Source organism: Parasteatoda tepidariorum, unplaced genomic scaffold (assembly GCF_043381705.1).
Source record: "Parasteatoda tepidariorum isolate YZ-2023 unplaced genomic scaffold, CAS_Ptep_4.0 HiC_scaffold_213, whole genome shotgun sequence".
NCBI lineage: Eukaryota > Metazoa > Arthropoda > Arachnida > Araneae > Theridiidae > Parasteatoda > Parasteatoda tepidariorum.
The window spans coordinates 11,633-27,715 of NW_027261531.1; the positions used below are offsets into that span (position 1 = coordinate 11,633).

Here is a 16,083-nt window from a genome sequence, read left to right on the forward strand (position 1 = left end):
CTGCAACCACATGTTTACCGTAAGGTTTCTTCACGTAAGACGTTCAAATTTTTAAATAATTAATGCACTAATGTAAAAATACCTTGTAACAGCAAAATCTTCTATGATGATGCAGCAAAAATATTCAATGCTTTTAAAAACAGAAGACGTTAAAAATGTGTTATAATTAAAGAAATGATTTTTTTTCCAAGAGTTTTTGTGTTTTTTTAGTTTTTAGAAATCTCACTTAACTTTTTGAAATCTCACCCTGTTTCTGAGAAAGGGTGAGAAATTCTCTCTCTTCAAAAAATGGGTGAGAAATTCTCATCCATTTTTTTTTCTATGATGAAAACACTGTATGTTGCAATTATTATAAAAAAATTATATTTCATAATAACTTTCATTTAATAGGTAAATTCATTTATTTATTTTGAGTCTACAAAATTATTTCAAGATTAATATTAGATTACATACATGTGATTGTTGTGCAAGGAATTTCACTCATTTTTTCAAATTATCTATCCAATATATTACTAAGCATAACCATATAACAATTTATCATCAGTTATATTAATAAGATATTTAAAAAAAAAAGATTTTATGATTATATGGAGAAAGACTATTTTAACATAAATTGATTGCATATTTTTTTAATGACATACTTTTCAGGCACAGTACTGACATAAGGCATGACAACTTTGTCCACAAATGATCCAAAACCAAGCCGAAAATTACTGGTAATGTTCCCCATTTCTCCAGATAGTTTATTGCCAAGTTCTGCTAATTTTTCTTTATCATCTTTCATAGAATTGGAAAGATCCATTAAGTAGTACAAATCAACTGGGTAATCTTCTGCTTGACGAAATTCAACCACAAGAGGGAATGGAGAATCTTAAACAAATAAATAAATGAAATAAATCAAATTTTTTTCATTTTTTTTTTACTTGAAATAGTTTTTAAAATTAACACCTAACAAGAAGTTTATAAGCAATGTCTGCAAAAAAAATTATAAGTATCAATTAAATTAAAATAAAGCAAAGGGTCAAAATCAGGCTAAATTTTCAAGTAATTTTTACATAAATTTCATATTTAAAATTTTTTATACTAAGATTCTGCTTGCAATGATTGATTTTGAAAAAGAAATAATTCACAGTTCCTATCTCTGCTCAAACAACCACTCATTTGTACCTTGATCTTGAGGAAAATATTTTAGATATAGATCTTGTAGCAAGATCTATATCTAAAAAGAAATACAGAAAACTATATAACTAGCTACTATTTAAAATGAGAAAGAAATATCAACCATAAAAAAACTTTAAGGCAAAAATAAAGTGCAACATTTCATAAATGTTGAATATAATTTATTCATTAGATGCTTTTTTCTTTAACAAAAGGGACACATAAAGGAAATTGGTTAAAAAGTCTAGTTCTGATTAAAGCCTTCATGATTAAAATAAGATTAAAGATTAAAATTAATTACATTTTTCAGTACCTCATTATACTTACTTGGTCTTAACTTTAAAGTAATTTCTTGAGGTTTTATTTGAATTGCTTCCCCTTCTTTCACACCCTTATTGCTAAGTTCATGGTCCTGTAATAAAATTAAAATTCAGTAAACAAAAGTATATTTAATAGAAATTATATTACATTTTAATCCTGTTAAATAATTCCCTTATATCTTGAGATTAAACAGGGGTTTTAGGCTCAAGTGATTTGAAGTGATTTCTTAATCTATAGTGACAATTGTTTGCAGTATTTAATCTGTTACTTATTTCAATTTAGATATAATTATTTCTTGTTGTGAATGAGCCTAGATATTAGAACTGTCCAACATTTTCAAACCTGTAGTCTCCAATAATCATTGGCTGTAAAGGGTGCATAAAAAAAAAGAATAACTATTGATCAAATGATCAGATTTTCCCATTCAAGGACTTATTTTTTAAAGTTTCAGGTGATCTCAAATAGGCTAATTAATTAGTGGAGACAATATTTAAAATTACAGAATCAGACACAAAAACGCACTTTCTCAGTTTTTTTAAAATTTATAATTCTCACCCAAAATATAGGGAGTAGCCGTTATTTGGGAAATATGGTCCCAACCCCTTAATAATAATTTTACTTTAGGTTTCTTTGGGGGGAGGACGGGCTAATATTTTAGGGTTTTGCCCTAATGAGCATCTTACATATTCTATCATTTACAGATTTAAAGTTGATGAATTTATTTCACAAATTTGTGCTTATTATTAATTCAATTGACATGTAGTGGCTCTTTTTCTTGGCAACTATAGTAAAAGCTACACGTTCTTTCATTTAAATTTCCATGTCTAAGCTATCTTATTTCTTGAATAGTCAGGACATCTATTTCGTATTTGTTAACTACATCAGTTGGATTCTTTAACACTCCTCCTTTACATAAAGTGCCTGTTTTAATTTCCTTTCTCATTCCAAGTCACCTGGATGCGTTCCATTCAGTTTATACTTTTTGAGATTTTTGAACACATTACATACAGGATGAAGTCGTTAGTCTCATGCTCAACCCCTAACCTGGAGAGACAGGTTGTAGCATTTTTTCTGTTGTCTTACCACAAATTACCCAAGACAAGGTAGTAACTAAGTAAAATCAAAAAACAAAAACCTTAATAGCTACCTTAAGTTTTTGCATACTTTGACCAGGCATTACAATGTGATCATCCTTACATCTACCTCTAAGATTACCAGTGTAGTCACATCTTCTACTACCATCTTGAGTAAAATCCTACAGTAAGAGACATTTCAAGTATAATTTCTTTTATAAACAATCCTAATAATTCAGTTTATTTTACAATTAAACTGTAAATTAACTATAAATAGTTACTTTTCACATGAATAATAAAGATAAGTGTGAATTCATAACTAGTGCTTATATCAATATTACTTAATCAAAAAATTCCTTAAAAAAAGAAAGAAAAAATGTAACGGCATTCTTAAAAGACTTAACCAACAATATTATATAATTTCCGTTATAATAATTAAAGAAAGTAGCTGGAAATTTTAATTTAGTATAAGTCGGAATCAGAATCAAGCTCTCTGAAAAGTGTGGAGTAAGACTCGAATTCGAACATTTTAACTACAGACTTCACTGCTTTAATCGTCAATACGGAATCGAGCAAAAAACTGAAAGACACAATAACTAGAGTAAAATCTTTACCATGGTTTTATTTATTGCCTTTCTTTACACAGTGGCTTCCTGTTCTAAAATTAATAGTAAAATATTTTTGAAATTTTTCTCATGAAAATAAAAATTGTAATTAGTATTATTTGGCATGATGCTATTCTTCAAGGCCATCTCAAGATAGACAAAATTTATCACAATCAAGCAATTTTCTAAAGTAAGTACTTATACCTTTCAGAAAACCGTAAGAAACCTATTTCCTCAGTACAGTAGTATATTTGGTAGCGATTAAAAACTGCACCAATTACCATAGTACAAGCAGTACTAATTACCAAAATTACTTAATCATTATTGGCATTAAATAGTTAATAGCATATAATATTATTAATATTTCAACTTCAGGTTCCATATAAACCCCAAAATTAATTATTCATAAATAAATAACAAAAAAAATATTACATACCTCTTGAGAACACCATGCACATTCAGGATCAGCTGTAATGCAATCTCCACATGTTTCTCTAGAAATGCATGGATTTCCAGTAAGCCTTTCAGGTGTTGGAAAGGCTTCAAATTCAGAGTGAGAAGAACCTTTGCCTAGAACAAAGAAATATAGTTTACATTTTCATGAAATGATAATGCGGACCCACCATTAGGTAGGTGCCCAGCGACTCATCTTATTCAGCATATATAATTTGGAGTTAAACATAAATGAAGAAACCTTAAAATTATTTTCAATATACCTATCAATATATTGAATATAGTCACACAGGGCTCAGAATTAATGGCGGATCAACATCACTAAAATCTTACACAAACCACGCTAAAATAACACCGAATGGTCTTGCATACCAGCTACTTACAAAACAGTATACTTCATAATTATGAATATTACACATTATGTGTATTTTTTTCTATCATTTAATTTCATTTTAAAAACATTTTAAAAATATTTAACACAACTATCTACTTATGGTAAAAATGCAATACTTAACTCGTTTAATAAAACATTGACTTATATAAAGCTTCATTAAAATTTTTATAAAATTTGTTTTAGGTAAACTAAGTAATTTTGAAAAATAATAACAAGAAACAATTAAAAAATAAGAACTATTATCAAATTAAAATAGAATTTTCCTACAACATACAAAAACTAAGAAACTTTTATTCTTTTATTTCAGAAAACATTTACAATTAAAAATATTAATTTATAATTTTAAATGTTAATATTAAAATTTCACTCAAAAACACATCATTTCACAATATGTCTCATCTGCTGATATCACAGTAACATCTAATAAATAGGTATTTATTTTTAAATTGTTAGCAGTAGCATAGCCTTGAATACCCCTGGTTTCAAGAACATTTCATAATACAGTTGGTTTTTATCATCATTAATTTAATTCATTTATTTACACCATTTTTCCTTCTTATATTTTTAGTATTCGTTTGTTTTACTGTATTAACTGAAGTAAAAATAGTCTAAAAGTCTTTTTATTCATCTACTAATATTTCCTACATTTGTTGACTATTTTTCTTCTTCTTTGGAGTGAAAATATTTATGAATTTAACATAGTAATAGGTGTCTAATCTTGTCGTCATTCAAAAATATACAAGTAAATTCAAAAGGATACAATACTTTATGAGGCATATGATGAACCGAAATAAGAGTTTATAAAATTTTAACAGCTTAATTAATAAAATTATGTATTAAACAAGGCTAGTTAAAGTAGTTTCAATTTTACTTTCATCAGTTTTTCATACTTTAATCTTTTTGTACATTTTTATTAATATTAATATAAAAACATTATTTTGTCATAATGATGTCCATACTACACTGAAATTTCTGACTATGCTTCTGATTTTAAACATTGATAAAATTAATGTTTTTTAAAAAAGACAGAAAATATGAATATTTTTTTAAAGGAACGAATAACATGTAAAATATAGTTAACTAATGAAACAGGTGAACTTACTTTGGGCTAAGCAAAATTTGATTAAAACAGAAAGTAATATATAAGGCACCATTGTTACTTCTAAAAAGAAAAAGGTTTAGTTATAAAACATATTTTTTTAATAAAGTAAGCATAATAATTCAAGAAAACAACACAAAGTTGCAATTTATTTAAAAAAACAGTATTTGAGTTTAGGTTTTGCTACGAGTTTTATCTTTTCATTTAGCAACTTTCTGATATGTATTTTTAGTTTCTTATAGACCACTGCCTGGTAATTATCAAAACCTGGCGATCATTCTGGTGTAGATATTTACAAATACAGAAATCTTTCTGAAACTTTTAAATAAATTGTAAGTTAAAATCAAAAACAGGCTTGTTATGATCCATGATCATACTTTGATTACTTTTTAATATTTAATACTTTTTTGGGCTACTTGTGGATTTTAATATATTTTTAAAAGATTTAATTAAAAATAATGATTATCGAAAAAATAACTTACGAAATACAAATAACATATACCTTGACTTTTTTTCTTAAAAAAAAAACAATCATTAAAATAAACGATACTAATTAAGATAATTTTCAATTATGTCAAACTAAATATGTGACTTTGCTATGTTATGGAAACAGAAAATATTACAAACAAATATAAAAAAGTCACCGTTGGTTTTTAAGAAATTATTATGGGGTGTGACGGGCGTTGGCTTCAGAGTTCCCTCACTGTATTAGTTTGTCAATGTAATAAACTTTTAAAATGCTTATAAATAAGAAATCGAAACATTTTAATTACAGTAAATATTTATAAATTGTAGCCTTGTGGCACATTTAAAATAAGACCATATCATGAGAATGTTAAATCTAAATCACAGATTGCAGTAAAAACGCTTAAATTAAAAAGAAATTGGACAAACTATAAAATTTAACACATGGAAATTAATATTTGATAAGAAAATCATTAAATACATGGGATTAGATGTTGAAAAAATCAATATTAATATTAGAAAAATAAAATAATTAAAACATATAGAGCAAGTTCGAAATTTTAGAAACCAAGAAAAGAAACACTTCGCAAAAAATGAAGTAAAATAATTTAGTCTAATTTCATGAAATTGAATAAATTAAAGAAAGTTTTTAATAAAAACTACAATTGAAGACAACACTTACTGATGATATTGTTTACACGAAAAGCAAGCTTTGTCTATTTATGGTTTTTCATGTCGCGATGAAAGAGTGTCACTCAGATCCTGAAATATGACGTCACCGGAAGAGGGTGAGGCATAAGTGCCCACCACATTTTTTCTCATTTTATCCCTAGAAGAGAAGAAAAAGGATTAAAATAGGGAAAAATAAACTTTTCGTCGCAGTCAGGGAATAAGAACTCTCTATACTCTCTCTTTTTTAATACTTATGGCCCGTGGCCTTTTTAATACTTATTTTCGTTGCCAAGCGTATGGCAACACTTCGAATGTTTTTGTTGTATCTGTTTTGCCATGGACATCTGCGATTTGAATAGGGTCTACAATTTATGGTTTATGATCTACATCTGATAAATTTTATTTTTATTTAGACTCTGGGTTTTGGTAAGATGTTCAAAATGTTTTTTATTATATGCTTGTGCCGCGTGTTAAATGTCTTTGCATAGTTTTTTGAATCTTAATTGATATGATATAGGGGGATATTCCCGTATGATAAGTGTTATATACATTTGTTAACTAATTAGTTTGCATTGGATTTGGCGGGATTTGCCAAGGCCAGTAAAAATCTTTCATATGACTATTATAACTAGCTATTGCCCGATCTACAGATTCTGAAATGTCTAATATGACTTAAGTAAGCTTGAAAATTTTAATAATTTAAATATTTCAGAAAGATGTTTTGATCTGATTATTCCCAGTTATTCTTTTTTTGTGCTCATGTTGATTTCTATCTCTCCTTTGACAGAGATATTAATGTATCACTAAATGTTTGCTCCAACTAAAATTGTCCTGGTTGCTAAAGAGATTTTGTAATTATTCTGCCATAGATCATGTTTAAAAATTCATGTCTGGAGGGTAATTATTAGTGATGTAACGAATAGTGATGGGGTCGAATACCGAATATTAAGTTTCACTTTTGAAATTTTAATTTTGTAATTAAATAATTTTTAAATTAAAAATGAAATAAATATTAACAAATTTGCTTTTTTAAACTTTCTATATTTTAAAAAAAATTAAACAACTTGATAACAAATTTGCAACAAGAAAACGTTTTTATTTATGTAACATTCTTGAATACACTTATGTATTATACAACTTAAATTGTGTAAATGTTAGATTTTCTAATAATTAATGCAGTGAAATGTAACTCTGCAATATTCACGATTAAATATATTTAAAAGCACATTTAAAAAAATATCTTTCTTTATTATTATGAATTTATTCAGCCAAATATCTAATAATATTCATATTAGGCCGAAAAAAATTCAGTATTCGCCTAGGCCGAATATTCGTCAAAAGGGCCGAATACCGAATAGTGACCGAATATTCGTTACATCCCTAGTAATTATGAATTATACCTTTCTAGTTGGTCTCCATGTGTGATATATTTTTTTAAAATTTCTTCTGGGCCATTGCCTGGAAGTTGCCTAAATTTGATGATTTTTTTTTAGCTTAGGTACTGATGGAAAATTTCATTTAGTTTAAAATATTAGATGGAAAATATCATTTTAAACAATGTATATGTTTACAGAAATAATGTAATTTTTACAGTAATAAATATAAAACAATGACTTTCATTTTTGAGAGTGGGGTGACAGACTTTCTATTGAATTGCTTTTTTAAATAATAGTTTAATTCAGTACTGAGAAAACAAAGCCAACTAAATAAAATAACCATTAAATAAAAGTGAAGGAAAAATTAACATTTAGTTAAATTTTAAAAAAATAAAATATATAATTTTAAGTTAATCAAGTTACTGTACAGGGAAAGAAAAGATTGATATATATATATATATACAGGGATCTGTCCAGGCCAAATTTACTACCGTTGAGTGGTACCTTAAAAAATTCAACTTTAGGAAAAAACGGTAGTTTCACACAATACTTTTTCTTCAAATTTTATTTTTGTATCCCGTAAGAAACGATAAATCCATATTTTTGTGTTGATTTTTTTAATATAATTCTTAATTTTTCACAAATTATGTCTAAATTTTCACAAAATAGGTACCTCTCAAAAAAACCTAGACAGACCCCTGATATATATATATCGATTCACAGTACCCTTATGGTGTGTAATTCCTGAATAAATTTTGTTTTCAATTTAATTTCTAAAAATCAGTTTTGATGGTTCATAGTGTTGTTGTTGATACAACTTTATACTTCAAATTGATATAAAAACTTTATTATAACTAATATTAACAGACCTGACCCTCAGGCTTTAAACCTGGGTATCGGCTTTTATGTCGAACCTCATAGGACAATATTTTCTCTGGAATTTCTCTCTGTAAAAACATGATTTATTCTACTGTCACACAACCAATAAAATTGTATTAAGTCCAGATAATGTGTAAATAGAGAGATTATATAAGAATGAGGCAAACTGCCATAAGATGCAGTAGATTAAGTAGTAGTCAAATGTATATTATTATTCAACTATTTTTGAAGAAAATATGTTATCTCATATACATACTGTATTTTCTCATTTACATTAATGATTAATGTATTACATTAATGAGAATGTTGCTTCAGGTTTATCCTTATATTGCTGCTCTAGTCTAAGAAGTCCCAACCTATTTCTTTTCCTCAAAGGTGATAAAACAATATCTACATTTTTTCAACCTCTCTCCCACATTCATTGCTCATTTACTCCTCAACTGTAAAAAGACTCCTGATTAAAATTTAATTAAATAATTCAATTTGTAGTAAATTTGTATTTTGATTTTAAGTTTTCTATGGGAAAAAAAATTAATCATAAAAATTTTGTTTGGCTACGGATTTTTAAATTTGGCTAATACATTTGATATTTGGTTAATTCACTGTTTTCACTACAGAGCGAGAACGCAAGAATCTCGCATATTTTTTCTTTTCTCGCAATAAAAAATGATTAATGCGAGAAGTTCGCGCACTCTATTAATCAATTTCAAAATGAGCGAATTTTGGAAAAAATTTCGTCTTTTGCCATTTTGAATAAAATTCTTTCACTTTTCTTCCTTGATCTTTCATTATTTTGAACATTGGTCCTTGTTATCTAGTTTCCCTATTTACTAGTATTGCTCAGAACCGGTGCAAACAGCAGAACACCCTCCCCCCTGAACCACGGAACCCCTTTCATGACACATTTCTCTGCAACCACGTGCTCACCATAGGTAAGGTTTCTTCGTGTAAGACATTTATATTTTTTGTGCATGAATGTAAGATGGACAAATACCTTGTTAAGGCGACATCTTCTACTTCGTAACGGACAAATGAAAATGAAACAAATGTTGGTAGAAAAGAAACGATCAAAACGAAACAAATATGGATATTTTTCAGCCAAATAAATATAATAGCTGATGAAAAAGTAGATATAGAACATTTTCCATATGATGATGCAGCAAAAATATTCAATTAGAAGATGTTAAAAATGTATTATAATTAAAGAATTTTTTTTCCCAAGTCTATTTTCCAAGTCTATTATTTTTTAATTTTTAGAAATCTCACTTAACTTTTTGAAATCTCACCCTGTTTTTGAGAAAGGATGAGAAATTCTCTCCCATTTTTTTTCTGTAATGAAAACAATGGTTAATTTATTGGCTAATAATTTGAAGTCCTGAGTATGGGCCCTTCATTTGCATTCCTGAAAGTTATTAATTACCATTAAAATTAATGAAAATTCATACAAAAGTCATAATTTTCAATTTATTGTGCTAAGTTTATCACACATAAGCTATAAACATGTTTAATTTTAGAATTAGCTTAATAAAATAAGTGTACCCTATCACTTTCTACATGTTTTTCAGATCAGAAATGGCTTTCAAGTTACTTACTAATTTTTGATGATCATTGTAACATGTGTCATATCATCCATTCTACCTGCCCTATACCTTGTACATTATTATTATTAAAGAAGAAGTACAGAATTATCTGATAACTTATGCTTAAGTATTAGTCCTTATAATTCTGAATAAAACAAGTCTCAAAATACTATGAAATCAATTAAAATTTATATAGCAATCACATTCACCTTTAAAATAAATTTAAAATCTTTGACTCATAATAACAATAATATTTTAAAATGGTTTAAAATATAATTTTCAGTTACAAGCAGGTGACTTATTTTAAATTGAAGTCTACTTTCAAATAAAGTTGTACGATTTTAATTGATGATTTAAATGAAAAACTTTTTCCTTGTTTGTATTGACTAGTTTTATCATTTTCAGTGATTTCTATTTGAAGGGTTTTTGTTGTTGTCCTGATTTTTATCGTTTTATCCTGATATTCCTTATTTTCTTTGTTTCTTCAAAGAGGACTAACTTGTGATTTGAAAAGAATCAAAATTAATTTTAAAAGAAAAGAATTTTTTTTTATTTCAGTAGGAAAAATATAAGAAAAAGTAGACAATATTAAGGTCAAAACAAACAATTTTTTATTTTTTTATTATTTTTTTAAAATAAAAATATGGAATCTAAAATCTATTAAATGAAAAGGAGTTAACAGGAAGAATGAAATCCCTACTATCTTTATCACCCCCTTTCTTTTTCTTCCGAAGAACTAATTATTGCTGAATCAAAAACAAAATGATTTTCTACCATGTTTTCCTATAAGACAGTCACAGAATAGCATTACCTTTTTAGAGTTCTACCAATAATGAATTTAATTTTATGATTTATTAAAAATCAAGAGAAGTTTAATGATATCTTAAAAGTAGTGAGATTAGTGCAATTATTTATTATATCAAAGAATAGAAGAGGAATAAAAGGGTAAAGAGAAATTGTTGTAAAAAACACTTAAAAAAAACTTGCAGTCCATTTTAAAGAAATAGTAAGCCATTCTTCCATGTTACAATTTCATAATTTTTAATAAAAGAATCTATTTAAGTAGCTACGTGCTTTGCTGAATTCTAAAATATGCCTGATATAAAAGTTAAATACTACTACGAGGATCTTGTCGCAGCTGTATTCTGTAAAATATTTCACTTTTGTGACTAAACTATTATTTTGTACCAAAAATTATTTGTGACTATTGAAGCTGTTTCAGAGACTCCTTATGTATTATTTTGGTTTCTTTAAGTACGTTTTGTTATTTTATCATGATGAACTGAAAATTGTTCCCTGATCTGAGGGAACATGCAAGGGTGCCACTCTTACGTCTGAGTGAAAACTTCAGTCTTATTAGTTAGATTCTTTTAATTTTGAGTAACTTTTGTTTAAAATAAAAATTCATCATTTTCACTTTGAGTTTTCATTATCTAAAATTATGAAGTAATGTCATATTGCATTTTTTTAAAGTGTTTGTTTTGATACACTACAAATCTTAGTTGTTTTGGAGTAAGTGTAGCCTACATTTTTTTTTTTTTTAAATAAAAGGGTTAACCTATTTTTACCTAAGGATTTACCTAGAGTGTTAGAACACTTCAATTAACAAAAAAAAAAGAAAAAAGCTTGAAGAAATGTGTTGCACCAAAGAAAATATTTAAGATTTGGTTTGTTCAATTTTTTTTAGTTGTTCGTTTTTTCTTCTTAAAAATAGTTAACTATTTTCTGTATGTTTCTCTATTATTAATTATATTATATTTTTTTGTAGGTAAGATCATGTCTGATTCTGATGACTCTAGTGAATGTTTGCCAGATTTTTATTTACAGATTTCATCTGAATGCTCTAAATCTTCCAGAAAAGTAAGACTTTTATAATGATCATTCTGCTATGTTATGTTTTTTTCTTTATGTTTTGTTGACATGAAACATATGCAAATCAAAGCTACACTGCACAACCACGTTATACATGGTTAAAACTTTTTCATGTCTAAAAGTTTTAAGTTGTGCTTATATATGTAAGTTTTAATTATTTCCTTAAAATTTTTGTTTGCATTTTATTATGATCCTTAAATTATAGGGCTCATTATGAAATAGTTGTATATAAATAAATGGTGTTGTTATTTCACAGTATGGTATTTAGTTTGTCTGAATCAGGAAATTTTTATCTTATAGCTCAGGGGTTTCCAACTTACATGAGACCGGGGGCCACAATTAAAAACGCATATCAACTGGCTGGCCGAAACTTTATCAAAATTTTATGTAGGACTCTTTTATACTTGAAGGAACATTAAATATTACTGTCAGATTTTTACCAAGTTGTACAAAACAAAAGTATTGAATTACAAATTAAAATAAGAAGTAGATTTTAAAAAATATTTAATTGCATATTAAAAAATTCGGGCTACAATAACTTTAATGTGCATCCATGTATTAAACAATTAATGTGCAACAGATATCTAAATGTTAAGATATAAAACTTTAAAAAGGTTGGTATTAAAACTTACATAGTTTCACACAAAATGTTCAATGACAAAATTGAGTTTTGTCTGCTGCAACCATCAGAGAATAAATATTTACATTTAAAATTTTGGATGCAAACCCAGAGAAATAAATTTTTTTGCACCGTTGGTATGTTAAATTTCACAGAAACGAAGAAATTATGTTTTTTTTTTTTAAACGAAAGAAAAGTATTTTAAACCCATAGTGATTTTTTACTAAAATTGTCCGCAAAAAATGACAAATAATATATTTTAGTTCGCGGGCTATCGCATGGCATTACAGACAATTTTCTGTATCAACAACTACAGAATCAAAATGTATAGCAGCATCTACAGCTGTGAAAGAAATTATGTGGCTTAGCTAATTGTTATGTGTCATGGGTGAAACATCAATGCATGATACAGAGGGTGTTTCTTTGAATATTGATAATCAAAGTACAATAAAATGAATAAAAAATCCTGTAAATCATAAGTACACCAAACACATCAATATTAGTTATCAATTATGAAAATTGCACACATCCTTGATATGCTCACTGAAGTCTTACCTAGAGACAGATTTTAAAAACCTACAATTTTCTTAAACTGTCTTGCTAGATTACAATTTTTTTTAAAGATTATTTTACTTTTTTGACAATTTAAAACTTTGGGGTGTTAAATATAACTCTCTTGTCTGCATCATTTATTTAACCTAAATTGGTTATTTGTTTACTTGTATCTGTGATTATTTTTGTTTTGTACTTTTGCAATTTCTTTTCATATTCATTTTTTTTATTAGTAAGAAATAAACCTTATCTTTCTTTGAAAAAAAAAATAGAATGCGTTACTGAATAATAATAATTAGTATTTTTTGTTGCTTAAAAGCCTCCCGCTTAAAGATTGGAAAGAAGTATTGGAAGTGATAAGCATTTATTGGGAAAGTCAGCTATTTGTTTTTATATTATTCATGGTAAAAACTTTTACATATCAAAAACTGTAAGGTTTTTTTTCCCTTTAGTACTATGTTAAGAAAAATTTCTATTTAATGTTTACTCTTTTAAAATATTTTAAGTGCTGTTCATAATTTTTTTTAAATCTAAATTTTTTTATTTCAATAGTCTGTTGCAGACTTACTTAATGAAACACAGGCAATGATCCAAGAATGTGAGAGTGCTGCTGCAGTAAAACAGAAAGAACAAGAATTGGCTAACTTCATAATTGACAGCAGTTCCCCAGAGCTAGAAGAAGATACAAATGAAAATGAAGTTTTTAAAGAAAGCGTAAAGATTTTTAATTTCCACAGTTCATTTGTTTTCTTCTGTTTAAATGATGTAACACTGGAAAGTTCAGGTCACTTGGATGATTTAACTAAATTTGAACACATTTTTACATCAAAGCGACCTTCTGTATTAGAACATGTTTTGTCTTCGGTGTTGTCAATTTTTACTTCAAATTTAGCAATTGAAACTTCTGTCAGTCAGACTAAAACATTTATAAACTTTTTGTTAAAAACTATGTGCACTCATAATGATGAAGGAACTGTTCAAGGCTGTTATAATGTAATAGAGCAAGTCATCAGAACTCAGTCTGAAGTGAAGTTTTCCAGTGAAGAGATATTTACATTTCTTTTCAATTATGGTAAAAAAAAATTTAAATTATTTTTATAAAAATGTTTGTGTTAATGAAATTCATGGAAAAGGCTTATTTCATTTAAAATCACATATAGTTTTTTGGTACACTTAAAAGATTTTTTTTATAGTTTAAAATTACAGGAGTTGAGCAAAATAATGGAAACACTTCCATGCTAAAACATTTTTTGATCTTTCTTAAAAAATACTTAGAGAATTTTTTTATAAATATAGAAATGTTTATGATATGCAATTTCTCATACTTACATTCAAAGTAGTTAAGAGCTTTCTGAGGTTTGAGGGACCAACAATAAATAAAAAAAGAAAAATAGTATTATTGAACACCCTATGCCAAGCAGTTAATTTGTTACTAGTAACAATTATTTTGGATAGTATATGCAATAATTGCACAAAATTTTTTAAACCTAGCGTGAATATTTACGGAGATGTTGACATTTTTATAATTATACAGCAAAAAGTCCCATATTCAGGCATCCGTTTAACTGGGTCTCTTTCTCCGGACACTTTTTAACGATGACACTTTTATATATAAACTAATTTTTTTGCTATAACTTTAAAAATATTCAATAAAATTAAGCGAAAAATTTGAAGCTGTTTTAAATTAATTGCAAAATTGTTGCTTTAAAATTTGAGAAATTTTTTTTTAAAACTGTGCAAAATATGAGTAATTAGAGTAGTTCTTTTATACTGTTCATTCGTGGGAAAACTATCTAATTATCTTCTATTAATTTTATCGTCTCTTAATTAATTAATTTATCTCTTAATTTTAATGATGAATTTTTTTTGCAATTAATAAAAAAATATGATTTGAATATCTTAAAAATTTCAAAGTTTCAAGCAATTTTTTAAGTAGTTTTTGTACTTTTTAATAGAAACTCAAAATAAGGGATTTTCTATAAAGATTGTTTTGTATAGTAAGACATAATACCTTACAATAAACATTAAGTACGAAAACTACCTAAAAAATTGCTTGAAACTTTGAAATTTTTCGAAATTATTCGACTTTTTTCATTAATTGCTAAATACGCTACGAAATTATGAAAAATTTTTTGTGCCCGTACGCAGTATAAAACACCTACTTTAACTACTCATATCTTGCACACTTTTCAAAAAATTTTTTTAACATTTTGAAGCAAAAATTTTGTAATTAAGTTTAAATTGCTCTGAAAATTTTGTTTACATTTATTGAATATTTTTAAAGTTATAGCAAAAACGTAAGATTAAAAAATGAGTTTTTTTAAATTTTTTTTTAAAAATAAAAATGCCGATATGTCCATTAATTTTTAAGCTAGGCTTACAAAACTTTGTGCAATTATGGCATATAATAACCAAAGTAATTCTTAGAAGCTTCAAATTTATTGCTACATATTTTGGCATACGGTGTTCCAAAGCACTATTTCCCATTTGTAATTTATTGTCAGTCCCTCAAACCTCTGAAAGCTTTAAACTTCATTGATAAGTATAAGAAATCGCATGATGTAAACACTTCCGAAGTTATAAAATGATTCTTTAAGTATTTCTTGAGAATAAAAAATGTAATAGGATAGCAATTGTATATGGGTCATTCTCACAAAAACAGTCATTTTTATGTCCCCAGTATATTTTATGTTTGTTTTACAGCTTACGAAAAAAAAAATTCAGGGAAAGTGTCCTTCGAAATGCAAGCTAACAAAAGAATAAAAATAAAATTATCAATTTTTATTTTTTATTTATTTTAGGTAATTAAAATATACCAATATGTCATTCCCTCACTTGTCCCCACTGCTGATTTAAAAAAAGAAAATAATTGTTTCTGAAATAAAAAATTTTTTTTTACAAATTCGTGTTTTTTATTTCAGAATACTGAAATATAGAATTCAGAAAATCAATTTTAAATTTAATT

The 16,083-nt window shown here is 26.7% G+C and overlaps 2 protein-coding genes across 2 annotated transcripts; one reads left to right on the forward strand and one right to left on the reverse strand.

Annotated features, from left to right (window-relative positions):
* Positions 1-382: 382 nt before the first annotated feature.
* LOC122269686 (integrin beta-1-A) lies at positions 383-6,390 on the reverse strand. The gene is made up of 6 exons (XM_043043894.2): positions 6,251-6,390; positions 5,107-5,166; positions 3,594-3,727; positions 2,627-2,734; positions 1,486-1,570; positions 383-870 (listed from the first exon to the last, which is right to left on the reverse strand). The coding sequence occupies exons 2-6, from the start codon at positions 5,156-5,158 to the stop codon at positions 599-601; spliced, it is 651 nt and encodes a 216-aa protein (XP_042899828.1). The 5' UTR covers positions 5,159-5,166; positions 6,251-6,390; the 3' UTR covers positions 383-598.
* A 119-nt stretch (positions 6,391-6,509) lies between these two features.
* LOC139427318 (uncharacterized) lies at positions 6,510-14,190 on the forward strand (the record flags this gene model as incomplete). Its single annotated transcript, XM_071188533.1, is given in 3 exon segments — positions 6,510-6,666; positions 11,844-11,935; positions 13,671-14,190. Coding segments are annotated over 2 exon segments (604 nt in total), but the record flags the coding sequence as incomplete, so codon positions are not given.
* Between the last annotated feature and the right edge of the window lie 1,893 nt (positions 14,191-16,083).

What these genes read in the sequence shown, in the direction of transcription:
- LOC122269686 (XM_043043894.2), bottom strand. Translation starts at nt 5,158, where the DNA reads ATGGTGCCTTATATATTACTTTCTGTTTTAATCAAATTTTGCTTAGCC. An exon ending in CAAATTTTGCTTAGCCCAAA is followed by an intron (nt 3,728 to 5,106) that starts GTAAGTTCACCT and finishes TCTTTGTTCTAG; the next exon opens with GCAAAGGTTCTTCTCACTCT. An exon ending in AAAGTATGCAAAAACTTAAG is followed by an intron (nt 1,571 to 2,626) that starts GTAGCTATTAAG and finishes ATTTTATTACAG; the next exon opens with GACCATGAACTTAGCAATAA.